The sequence below is a fragment of the Phialemonium atrogriseum genome (assembly GCF_030411735.1).
Source record: "Phialemonium atrogriseum strain 8032-3 unplaced genomic scaffold QBC33scaffold_11, whole genome shotgun sequence".
NCBI classification, from domain to species: Eukaryota; Fungi; Ascomycota; class Sordariomycetes; order Cephalothecales; family Cephalothecaceae; genus Phialemonium; species Phialemonium atrogriseum.
In genome coordinates, this window is record NW_026848148.1 from 194,010 (window position 1) to 206,490 (window position 12,481).

Consider the following 12,481-nt stretch of genomic DNA (forward strand, 5'->3'; position numbering starts at 1 on the left):
TGCTACCCGAGGGACCCCGGGTTGATAGAGATTACAGGTGGCAGTCTAGCCTTGCCTTTGATAGCCGCTCCAGCTCGATATCATTCAAGAGCCTTGTTGTCTTCACCGGCTCGGCGGTAACAACATGCGCCCCTGATATCAGTCATGATTCTTGTACAATCTGATGCCATGTGCAGGTTGTCCTGTTGAGTTCCCTATCCCCATGTGTTACCAAGTGCTTCCAGAAAAGTCTTGAAATGGGTGCCTTGTGTGTTCCCGACTCTGGCACTTGCCAGTGTTTCGCTAACCAATTGGGCATACTGGATGGGTGATACGGGCCGTAGCACAATGCACCAACACCCGGACGCCGGCTTCCTTGTGTGGTTCAAAGGTAGATCAAGGACTCGGCCCACTTGGTCTTCCACGGTGTGAAGAGAAGGTGAGCCAGCGGATATCGCGACGCCCCTGCAGTCTCAGTCAGCAGCATCGGATCGCGCACGGCGTCAAGATACCAAGGAGCAATACAGTCGATGTGAACTGCATAGAGGCTACTCAATGCAACTCTAGGCTGCGAGAGCATTTCCGCTGACGGTCTCGGACATCGAGCACTTGTCGGCGCATTCTAGATTGCTAGATAGAGCCTCTGTCGAGCACCATGTCTTCCGGTAATCCTAGCTCGCGAACACAAGAAATACAATCAGCGGCCTGGTCCGGACAAACCGCCGTCTTGGATTACTAGACCCAGGAATGGCCGGGGGAGACACCACTTGGTAATGCTGAAGGTCTTCAGCGGTTCAGGAGCCCGCACCGGGGCTTGAGCCGAACAGTTGACGACTCGGGTGATCGAGGACTCCGAGTTACAACAACCAGACGCACTTATCATCGCACAACGTCAAAGGAGAGGTAGGCTAGCATAGCACCAGCATCAATAGGTCGTAAGCCTAGATAAAAGAATGGCCATTTCAAGTTGGGGTTCGCGACAGGTTGATAATCGAAATTTCGATGTCCAGGGTTAGGGTCCAATAGCTTTTAGGAACCATCACGTGATTTCGCGTGCGGAGGAGAGTGGAGAGGGGAATGGACAGCGCGTCAAGTGAGCGCCCGGCCTCAACATGCGTCATCATCGGTCGTAGGTTCGCCGGTCGGCAATCATTTAGCAATCCGTTAAGAGGACCAGTCGCCGTTTGTCTCGGTCTCCATAATGCCAGCTCGAAAGCGTAAAGCTCCCGAAACACCAACAGTGTCCGGGTCTCGGCGGAGGTCTCAGCGCCTTAGCTCCTCGTCCAAGAAGAGTCGTTATTTCGAAGATGATTCGGACAATGACTCTTCAGATGACTCGGTGTCAAAAGAAGAGACAGAGACTGTCGCTAGGCGCAAAAATGCCACAAATTCAGGCCGCAAGTCTCGTGGCCGTAAGCCGAAGGAGTCTGATGAGGAGGAGGATGTCTACGAAGATGACCAGGAGCAAGCGGCCGCGGATCAGCAGGAGGAGGTAGAAGACGACGAAGGTGAATTCGACGAGGATGCGCCGCCGAAAGTGACCTTCATACCCCTTCCTAAATTGAGAAACGATGGTGGCATAGGCTACGAGGATGACCGGGCACATCCCAATACGCTGCTCTTCTTGAAGGACCTCAAGGCAAACAACAAGAGATCGTGGCTGAAATGTAAGCTTGGTTGGTTGATTATATGGCACATGGCTTGGGATAATAAGCATAATAACTCGATTTAGTCCACGACCAGGAGTATAGAAGGGCGCTGAAGGACTGGCAGTCATACGTCGAAACCATGACGGAGAAGATCATCGAGGTCGACGACTCCATACCGGAGCTGCCTTTCAAGGACGTCAACTTCCGCATTTACAGGGACATCCGGTTTAGCAGCGACCCTACCCCTTATAAGGTATGATATGGTTGCTACAAATCAGCAGCATTTCCTCTCTTCCTGGCTTCCCAGTTTCCCGTCGACTACTAGATGGAACTGACCAATCGCCCCCAACGCCTCTCCTCTCAGCCACACTTCTCCGCCGCCTGGTCTCGCACCGGCAGGAAGGGGCCATACGCCTGCTACTACGTGCACATGGAGCCGGGCAAGTGCTTTGTAGGGGGGGGCCTGTGGCACCCGGACGGCGGCGCGCTGCACAAGCTGCGGGCCAGCATCGACGAGCGGCCCCGGCGGTGGCGCAGGGTGCTGGCAGACGGAGCCTTTCGGCGTACCTTCCTGCCCGCCGCCCGGGACGCCGACGAGGAGTCGGCCGTGAAGGCCTTTGCCGGGGCCAATGCGGAGAATGCCCTCAAGACGAAGCCCAAGGTGAGCGACCATCCGGTCCTTTCCTTTTCCTGTCGCCCCCTCTCCCCTCACCCCCTACCTCTTTTTCTTCTCCCGGGCGAAGCTGATTTGAGGATGATAAGGGCTTCGTAGCAGAACACAGGGACATTGAACTTCTGAAACTGCGAAACTTCACTGTGGGGAAGAAGATCCCTGATACTCACTTGACTTCTGCCGATGGTCAGGCGAAGATTGCCGAGGTAATCGGGGCTATGGTTGGATTTGTGAGTCGAGCTTCCTTTCTTTTCGTTATTGCTTCATGAATATGACAGCGCTGATCGTCAAGCAGGTAACGCATCTCAACAACATTGTTATGCCTGATCCTGGTCAGGATGATTCGGAATCGGAATCGGATAACGAATGACTTATTAGCTGATTACATCTGATCTAATTCTGAGTTATGACGCCGCAGAAGGACGAGGCCGGGGAGTTGCACGAGGTGCCGGATCGGAGGAAGGAGCGGAATCATGTGGGTGGATATGCGACCGGGATGTCCTCCGTGCATCGATCATTGGGCGAAAATTAGGGCAAGCATTGCCAATATGAAGCCAACTGTAATGACGCCAGGAAACGGTGGGAAATACTAAAATACTGCGGCTCTCGGTAGAAATAAGGATGATGGACTGCCCAATCTTCCATCTATGTTGGGTCTTGTAGTTTCGGTGCAATTGTACGAGAAAACGCTGATATTTCTTGGTCGGAAAGGAATGGAGCATAACGCCGGCCGGAGGCCCGGAGGTGTCATGCAGTGGAGTGAGTAGGGTCCCACGTCGGAGGCATTCCCGGGGTTGCACACGCGGACGCGACATCGGGCCTCTGTACTGAAAACCTGGTAACCTCTTTGAGTTGGTGCCAGGAATTTGGAATGAGACACTGCGCAACGCGGTGGGGCAGGGTGCAGCCATTTTGACATGCTCTGTACGTCTGTACACGTAGATCATCTACGTTCAGGGCGGCAAGGAATGCTGTCATTAGCAGTCAATGTAGCGCCAAGGAGTTACATTCAGCCGGCAGGGATGGTTTCCCCAGGGTCGGAGGTCGATCCTCCCTTGCAACTTTGGCTCTGGACTTCATCCAAAAATGCGCCATTGATTGGGCATTGGCCAATGGCATGCCGGCGACACGGTCCTCACTGCATTGACCTGGCGCACCTTGCCCGGAGCGGTACAGCGTTTCACCCTCTTAACTGTCCTTTCCGATTGCACGTTGAACGCCCATTGACCAGTTGTAGTCTTTATTACTATTATCCTACGGTTCAACATGATGTTTCCAGCGTCCTGATTTCCTCTCCCGGTTCTTACTCAGATGAGCAAAAGGGGACCCGACTGAAGGAACATCCGCCAGAGCATGAGGGCAAGCGCACCTTAAAAAGATATCTCCCAGGTAGGGAGACAGGCTGGCTGTTCTCGCAGAAAATGAGGTTATCGGGGCCGTCGTATCCCAAGGCGACGGCCAGTATGGCGTCTTTCCAAATGACAGGCTTCCCCCGTAGGAGCCGGGTGCTTTTGTTTGCCCTAATCCTCTTCTGTGTCCTCGTCCTGTTGCCGAAGCCGGGCCTCCATGTCGGCAGAGCACTGCTCTTCTTCATGTTCTCGCCCGATTCTGCTGGCTCAGACTGGCACAAGGGATTGAACCTGGACATTCTAAAATATGTCGACCCCTTGATCGGGACGACTGATGGAGGTTGGTTCTCCTGCCTATGGGACGTATTGCCTTTGTCGCCTAGATACTAATGCTTTGGCCAGGACACGTCTTTCCAGGGGCAACGCTGCCCTATGGTGAGTATAGCCTGCCCCCGGTGCCACTTTGATATCACTGCCGTTGACATTGGTCCCAAGGTATTGCCAAGGCGGTTGCCGACACCCTGAGCCCGGCTGAGAATGCTGCTGGCTTCGTGTCGGACGACGCACCGATCCTGGGGTTCTCACACATGCATGACTCCGGCACTGGGGGCAACCCGTCTCTTGGTAATTTCCCGATATTCTTCCACCCCGGATGTCCCGAGGACGACTTTGTTCAGTGCAGGTATGCCCTCCGGGAGAGGATGACGGACCGCGTCAACGGTTCTGCATACGCCACGCCGGGATACTTCAGGATCAACTTGACCAACTCTGTCCAAGCCGAGATGACAGCGACTGAGCGCACTGCCCTCTACCGTTTCACATTCCCGGGGACGCCAACTGTTGAAGTAGAAGATGTCGACGTGCCGTACAGTCCGCTAGTGGTGGTCGACCTTGCAGACCTTGCGAACAGCCGAAGTGGCGGTGCTATTCAAATATTCCCCGACCTTGTGAGAGTTGCCGGAAACGGGACCTACGGTCCGTCATTTGGCTTGGGCAGCTACAACGCCTTCTTCTGTGCCGATTTCAGGGGTGCCTCGCTCCGGAAGTCGGGAACGTTCCTCTCGAACACGGCAACTGAAGAGCCAAAGTGGCTCGGCTCCGGTGTCTACATCCCACCCGGCTCGGCGGGCGCCTGGCTGCAGTTCGAGAAGCCCGAGAGCGACTCGATTCTCGCCCGGGTCGGCCTCTCGTTCATATCCGTCGACCAGGCATGCGCCAACGCGGAGAACGAGATAGCGGATTTCGGATTCGAGAGCGTCCACAAGGCTGCACAGCGGCAGTGGGCGGAGAAGCTGTCGGTGATCAAGGTCGATGCGGCGGGGGTCAGTGACGAGTTGCAGACAACGTTCTGGTCTGGGCTCTACCGATCCCTGCTCTCGCCCCAGAACTATACGGGAGAGAACCAGTTGTGGAACTCCTCAGAGCCGTATTACGACTCGTATGTTTTGAGTTGGATACACACTTGAAGCCGAACTCGACCGCTGACTCAGAAGCAGGTTCTACTGTATCTGGGACTCGTTCCGCGCACAGCACCCACTGCTGACGATTATCGACCCTGTAGCGCAGACGGAGATGATTCGCGCTTTAATAGACACGTACAGGAATATTGGTGAGTGCTTGCATGGGATGGGACCCCGCGTTGGAAGCGGCGAGGCAGTGGCAAGGACGCAGAGGAACTGACCAATCCTATAGGAAAGTTACCGGATTGTAGGATGAGTTTTTGCAAGGGATTCTCTCAGGGAGGGTCCAATGCAGACATCGTCATCGCCGACGCTTACATCAAGAACCTCACCGAAGGCATCGATTGGGAGACGGCTTATGAGGCAGTCCTGTCCGACGCCGAAGGTAAGGTGTCTCTTTATCCTGCCGTAAGGGAGCAAACACACTGACAGGGGAATAAACTAGTGGAACCACGCAACTGGGGTTTAGAAGGGAGGGGTAACCTGGTGAGCTGGCACAACCTCGGATACATACCTTGGGACGACAAAGACACCAACGGTACCGGTCCATCTAGCCGCACCATCTCGCGCTCGGTCGAGTATGCCTACGACGACTTCTGCATCTCCCTCATGGCGGCCGGGATGGGCCACCAGGGCGACGCGGAGAAATACCACAAGCGCAGCGCCAACTGGAAGAACCTCTGGAACCCAGAGCAGCGCGACCTGTACCGAGACTCGGATAACGACGTGGTCCAGACCGTGTTCAAGGGCTTCATGATGCCCCGGATGCTGAACGGGACGTGGCGGTACCAGAACACGCGCACGTGCAGCCCCGTGCACGAGATGCACCGCTGCTACTTCGACACGGGCCTGGACACGTACGAGGGCAGCCCCTGGCTGTACAGCTTCTTCGTGCCGCAGGACATGGGCGGGCTGGTGGAGGCCATGGGCGGGAGGGAGCGCTTCGTCGAGAGGCTGACGTACTTCCACACGTCGGGCATCGCGTACATGGGCAACGAGCCGACCTTCCTGCCTGTCTTCCAGTTCCACTACGCCGGCCGGCCGGGGCTCAGCAGCTACTGGGCGCACCGCTACATCCCCAGCCTGTTCAACGCCAGCATCAACGGCATCCCCGGCAACGACGACTGCGCCATGGGTGCCTTCAGCGCCCTCGCCTTCATGGGCTTCTTCCCCGTCGCCGGCCAGGACGTCTACCTCCTCACGCCCCCGTTCTTCCGCGAGGTGGCCATCAGGACCAAGCTGGGCAGCCGGGCAGTCATCCGGGTGCTGAACTTCGACCCCACGTACGCGGCGAAATACATACAGAGCGCGAGGCTGAACGGGAAGCCGTACACGAGGAACTGGATCACGCACGATTTCTTCCTCACCGGTGGCGTCCTAGAGTTCACCGTCGGCAGCGTCGAGGGAGCCTGGGGGTCGCGAGACGAGGACCTGCCCCCGAGTTATCCGGTGCTAGGTATGGGGGGTTGATTCATGTCTACCCCCTTTGGATGTTTCACGAGGTTGGTCTATCGTATTGTACATACATCTTGGTTATTGGATATACCCGCTCGTCGTTATTTTGGCATAGGCAACAACGCCACAGGAAGGGTCTAGCATAGCAACAACAAACGCCCGTTTTTATTTCAGCATGCACTCTAAGTAGGCTTGACAGAAGCAGAAAGCCCTTGTGACTCTTGATAACCGGACACAGAGGAAGTAGAGTCAGAAAAAGAGAGGGGAATCTTTTGGTTCATTATGGCCCAGTGGATTCGCGCGCTGTGTTCTCACAGTTCCTAGCCTTGCCCGCAGTAAGCAAGCCTAGTCAATATATTAACTAGGAGAGTAAGTCAGAGAATAGTTTAGAGTTACATTATTATATAAGGGATAAATCACTTTGCATTAATACAGGTGCTTCATTTGCTATGCGCCTGCAAATACCAAAAAAATCCAAAAAAGGGGGCGAGAGGGGTTTCAATAGGGTTCGAACACGGTCGCTCAGGACAACAAAAAGGTAAAAAGTTAGGACCTGCCCATGTGACCAGAGTGCAGAGGCCATGCGGTGTCCGAAGAACAGGACTCCTCCTTTGTAGAACAGCTTATAGAGGCCGTAGGGCTACGGCTTACCAACGCATTTGCTAAATTGCACAACGGTTCATTTTCATTCTACAACGACAGGACACAGAAGAAAGCGAGGAAATATACGGATACGTCATCTAGATAACAAAAAATGGGAACCTGTCCTCGCCAACCCCTCTCTCCTTCCCCCCCTCAAAATAGACGACGATGTATGACCGGTTTTTACTACGTGGGCCGGGCGGTTTCTAACCTGGGCTTGGAGTCTATGCGCTACTGGTGGTAACAGGCCGGATAGGGGTTGGTGATGGGCGACGGCATCAGGACCTGCGACACCAACAAGTAACGATAACCGCAATAGCAATAGCAATAGCCAGGTGGCAGCAACAGTAACAGTACAGCTATGGCGAGGATGAGGGCGAAAATCGTTCGAGCCCCGTAGCACCTAGCCCGTTGAGGTCCAGGATCCAATAGCTCATCCAGTATGGAAGTAATTTAATCATACAGCACCCTAAAAGTCGCTCCGAAGCGTTATGTCTCCGCGGATGCCACCATTCAAAGCTGGTTTCACGATACGTGCCATTTTTCAACACCACAACAGTAACTGCCCAGTCCAGCGATTCTGCCCAACTCGGGAGTGTCTAGAAGGAGCATGGGACGGATCTTCTTCAAGTCACGGCACCAGGCCATGAGCTCAATGAAAATCAAGGTTTGGACGCTGATCGGAGGGAGTGTAATACCGAGAGCATCCGTTGGTTCTAAAGAATGTACACCAGGAACTGCTGCAGGCGGGTCGAGCCCCCCGTTTTACAACAGCCCCATTGACCTAGGGTCAATACAAGAAGTTCAATTCCAGGGCAAGCCCCAGAGAATGACCTCTGCACCGGGGAGAAAAGAAGAAGAGAAGAAGAGGTCTCGGAGGGGGGAGTGGCTCTTAAATGCACCGAGAAGGATTGAAAATTGGGGAGCACTTTCCCTGCCTATCTGTCTATTTGTCACGAGGAACATGTGGAACTGGTTCATGGCCGGTGGATGATAGGTACCTGGGGGGAGGGGGAGGAGCATCTAGGAGGGAAGGAGCTTCCGGACCTTCGCTAAGCCATAGCCCGAGCAGTGTCAAGAAAACAAAGCCGGCCAGTCCAGACTGCGATGTTACGTCAGAAATATTGCGCTGTGCGAGGGGATGGAAGGAAGGCGCCATACAGCTTCTTGGGCATCGGCCACTTCAAAATCTGAGACGTTTGAGGCGCGGTAGGTTTCCTACCTACTTAACCCCAAGGGCCTTTATTACTAGGTACCTAGCCATCAAGCTGCCAAACTCCAAATGCTCATAGAGACGCACGCTAAGCCTCGGCCGCTATGGCAGTTCGGTAGACTGCTATCCCAGTGAAAAACTTTCGGCGAGGATATAGGCTTGTGTGAGATCGCCTCTTCTATTTGAGACCCTCATTAGCGACTCCTATATCTATCCACTTGGACAGCAACGTGGGAAGAGAACTGCCCCCCTAGTTCCCCCCAAATGGAAAGTACCTAGGGCTTGGAGGTATACGTTGCAGTCACATGACAAGCAAGGAGAGACCACCTGCCATTGGGTCTGATGTGGGGCTGCACCTGATAAAACCGGATAAGGCTGCCCCACCTGTCACTGTAGCAACAACCCGCCCCGTAAACAGACCCTGGTCTCGGCCTGATCTCTGGAAACCGACAAAGCTCAGCTCGGATTCTTGACAGGCCAATCTTCCATACCCAACATTGTCCATTACATTGCATTCCAACAGAGACATTTTCTTTCTTTGGTGGCACGTAACGCATAGCATAGTACTGACAGCAATGGCGTAGGCATCACTTGGCGAGGGACTGCGTACCACCTGTTGCTAGACTTTCTTCACTTCTTTCCCTTTCCCATTCCTCTCTGTTTCCCCTCGCAACCATGGCTTCAGTTGAAAATCCCAATATTACTGTGGGTGCTGCTGAGCCACGACACCACCAACGCAGTAAATCATCAGTAATTCGATCATTCATAGGCCATCGAAAGAACAACTCGGACGGGTCCGGACTACGCTCCCCGCTACTTATCCCCACCACTTCCTACGTCTCTGGGCCAGAACTGTCTCTTGACATGGGAATGCCAGTTTTTACCCAGCAGTCCAGAGCCCTGGGTGAACTGCAACAAAACCAACAGGATCAGGGAACTCGATCACCCAAGAAAGCTCAAGACGACAAGCAGCAATCCCCGACCAAGAGGGCATTTGCCACTATGTCGATGAAGTCACTCGGGGTCAAGGAATCAGGCAAAGTCCACAAGAGCAGGGACGCCTCCCCTACAAAGCCAAAGAAGGCCAAGTCATCCACCAACCTTGCTGGCCTGCTATTGCGTCCAAAGGCATCCAAGAGCGTGACCAAGTTGACAGACGAGGAAGCCCGAGCCACAAAGGACAAAGAGAACAGAACCCCGCCGAGTTCTCTCGCAAACGACTATGCGCCCCCGCCTCCAATCTTTGCCCAATTCACCAGCCAGCCCCTCCCATCGCCAACAGTCGACTGCTTGGATGACCCGTTTGGAAGCCACCCGACCCAATATGAAAACCCTGGAGAGGGAGTCATCATGAAGCTGCGACCGACGTCATTCCACCCATCTCATGTCCCAAAGCAGGATAGCAGGGGGTCGCAATCGATCGGTTCACGCAGCGGCCGTATCTGGAAGTCGAAGCAGGGCACGGACAACAAGACCAAGGAGAGGCAGACGGTGGGGAAGGGCGGAACGGGAACGGCGGCGCGGCCCGGTGTGTTCAGCGCCTTTCAGGGGCTTGGGTCTCGGACCAAGTCGGCAGGGTCGGCGAGCACTGAGCCGTTCATCGACCCCAAGGATATCGACAAGCACCTCGAGGCCATGCTTGATCGTCGCAACATCCCAGAGAACCAGAGGTACAAGATGCGGAACCTGACCGACACCATCAAGATGGAGTTCATCCGTCAGGACTGGGCGGAAACGAAGACGGCCAAGTCGGATCGGCCGGGCACCAATGACAGTGATACGTCAATGGAAGCGAGCACTGTGGCTACCCCGGACCCCGCGGGTATCAAGAAGAAGAAACATCGGAGCCTGACCTTCTCTAAGGCTGGTAGTAGCAAGGGCCTACCTTCTCCTACTAAGAAGTCGAAGCCGGAGGGTACGTTGGGCCGCCACTTCCGGAGCAAGTCCACGGACAGCGTAGTGAGCGACAGGCCTTCCTCGTCGGCTTCGTCATCCAGCACAGGCATCCTTTCCAAGGCCAAGGGGCAGCAGAGACCTTTGGAATTTGTTACGTACCTGCGGAAGGTGCAGAAGCCCGAGAATGTGGAGGTTGGTAAGCTGCATAAGCTCCGCATCCTCCTGCGAAACGAGACTGTGGCGTGGACCGAAGAATTCATCCGCCAGGGGGGCATGAAGGAGATTGTTGACCTATTGCATCGCATTATGGAGGTCGAATGGAGGTAAGCAGCGCTTATGCCACCCCAAGTGGGCAGTTTCTGGTGTGGCACCATGTGAGTGTACTGACCATTCATTATCCAGGGAGGAACACGAAGATGCCCTTCTCCACGAGAACCTCCTCTGCCTGAAAGCACTGTGTACAACCGCCCTCGCTCTGCAGTATCTCCACTCGATCCACCAAACCCTCTTCCCGGCCCTGCTTCATATGATCTTCGACCCCGAGAAGAAAGGGCCGAGCGAGTTCACGACCAGGAACATCATAACCTCGGTACTCCTCAAGTACATTGAGTGTGTCTCGGGGCAGGAGCGTCTGTCACGCGCGCAGAGAGTCCTACGCTACCTGCGGGATCCCGAGGCCAAGGAGGAGGAGCGACCAGTGAGCTTCGTCCTCGAGATGAGACGGGATCGGCCGTATCGAGTCTGGTGCAAGGAGGTGGTCAACGTGACGAAGGAGGTCTTCTGGATCTTCCTGCACAACCTGAACGTGGTATCTCTGCCGCCTGTAGGAGGCAAGAAACCATCATCCTCGCCATCCAAGGTCGCCACCACAGCTGATCAGCCGACCACGCTTACGAGCCAGGGCCCCCCCCTCGAGGGTGGATCCTCGACGGGGCCAGGCAGCCAATTCGACTACATGGGCCGCCATTTTCCCCAGGAGCGGGCGCCCGTACCCGCGGCCCCGTATGTCGGTGGCGTCGAATGGGAGGCGACAAACTACCTCGCCAGCCACCTGGACCTGATGAACGCGATCCTCGCCTGCACCGGCCCCACGGCCGAGGCGCGGAACCAGCTGCGGGCCGAGCTGCGCATCTCGGGCTGGGAGCGCTGCATGGGCGCCAGCCTGCGACTCTGCAAGGAGAAATTCTACGGCGCCGTCCACGACGGCCTGCGCACGTGGGTCGCTGCGGCGGCTGAGGACGGGTGGGATGTCCGCGACGTCAGGTATGGCCCGCCTCCCGAGAGTCGGAGCGCCTCGCCGGCCAAGAAGGCTGGGGCTGGGGGAGGGCCCGGCAGGAAGAAGCTGGAAGCGGCCCCCAAGCTCGAGATGCCCAGGCTGGACTTTGCCCTGGACAGGAAGGGGGTTAGTGACGGCCACGGAAACGACATGTGGCTGTCTTGAACAGGGATCCCCTCTGAAATAGAGATCTCGCCTGCAGGCCCTCTGCAATGGACGGGGTCTTACAGGCGGGTCGAGGTTATCCGGACGAGCCCCGCTGTCGTGGGCTATATTTGGCTGTGAATAGAGGCAGGCCGTGAGATCCGACGGCGCCCGTCCAATCAATGGCCCTTGACTAGGATTTTAAGCTGTTGGTGGCGACTTAAGACGACCTCACCATCGGAGTTTGGACAAAAATTGCGTCTATCACTATGCGGCCGGATGTTCTTGTTTCTTCTTGTCTTTGCTGTCGAAGGGGAAGGAATATGGGGCTTCAGTGTATGTCGGTAACCCTGGTCTGGGACGCCTGGATTTGATGTTTTCGCTCATGATTATACGGTTTAATGACATCCATGATTAATTCCATGAGAAAGACGATTTGATCTGAGAAGGACCTGTCGTGAGTCAGCCCACAATGACTGCAATGGCCAACGCCACTCCAGGCCTTCCTAGAGGTGCCGGTGAGGGTGATACTCGGCGCATCGTCGGCCCAGGCTTTGACCCCTGGCTGGGAATCTCAGGCGACAGGGTATCGCGGACTAAATGCCCGGCTCCTTCGTGCAGTAGACTACGCATAGATGCAGTAGCCTAGGTTGCTTGCGATGTGATTGTCGAGACTATGATACAAGACACTGGGAACTAGATAGAGGCTATGACTCTATTGGCTGATGCGAGGAGGCCAGGTCGT

At 55.4% G+C, this 12,481-nt stretch overlaps 3 protein-coding genes across 3 annotated transcripts; all 3 read left to right on the plus strand.

The window, feature by feature from the left end:
- Nucleotides 1–1,087: 1,087 nt before the first annotated feature.
- QBC33DRAFT_490911 (uncharacterized protein) lies at nucleotides 1,088–2,694 on the plus strand. Its single transcript, XM_060425466.1, has 5 exons — nucleotides 1,088–1,646; nucleotides 1,712–1,881; nucleotides 1,993–2,289; nucleotides 2,391–2,531; nucleotides 2,594–2,694. Exons 1-5 carry the CDS (start codon nucleotides 1,181–1,183, stop codon nucleotides 2,669–2,671), a joined length of 1,152 nt encoding a protein of 383 aa, XP_060283883.1. The 5' UTR covers nucleotides 1,088–1,180; the 3' UTR covers nucleotides 2,672–2,694.
- A 729-nt stretch (nucleotides 2,695–3,423) lies between these two features.
- On the plus strand, nucleotides 3,424–6,726 carry QBC33DRAFT_536933 (glycosyl hydrolase family 92-domain-containing protein). The gene is made up of 6 exons (XM_060427754.1): nucleotides 3,424–3,990; nucleotides 4,053–4,085; nucleotides 4,146–5,088; nucleotides 5,147–5,259; nucleotides 5,343–5,495; nucleotides 5,556–6,726. Exons 1-6 carry the CDS (start codon nucleotides 3,723–3,725, stop codon nucleotides 6,578–6,580), a joined length of 2,535 nt encoding a protein of 844 aa, XP_060283884.1. The 5' UTR covers nucleotides 3,424–3,722; the 3' UTR covers nucleotides 6,581–6,726.
- Nucleotides 6,727–8,911: 2,185 nt separating this feature from the next.
- On the plus strand, nucleotides 8,912–12,216 carry QBC33DRAFT_536936 (armadillo-type protein). Its single transcript, XM_060427755.1, has 2 exons — nucleotides 8,912–10,639; nucleotides 10,719–12,216. The coding sequence occupies exons 1-2, from the start codon at nucleotides 9,096–9,098 to the stop codon at nucleotides 11,755–11,757; spliced, it is 2,583 nt and encodes an 860-aa protein (XP_060283885.1). The 5' UTR covers nucleotides 8,912–9,095; the 3' UTR covers nucleotides 11,758–12,216.
- The last annotated feature ends 265 nt before the right edge of the window (nucleotides 12,217–12,481 follow it).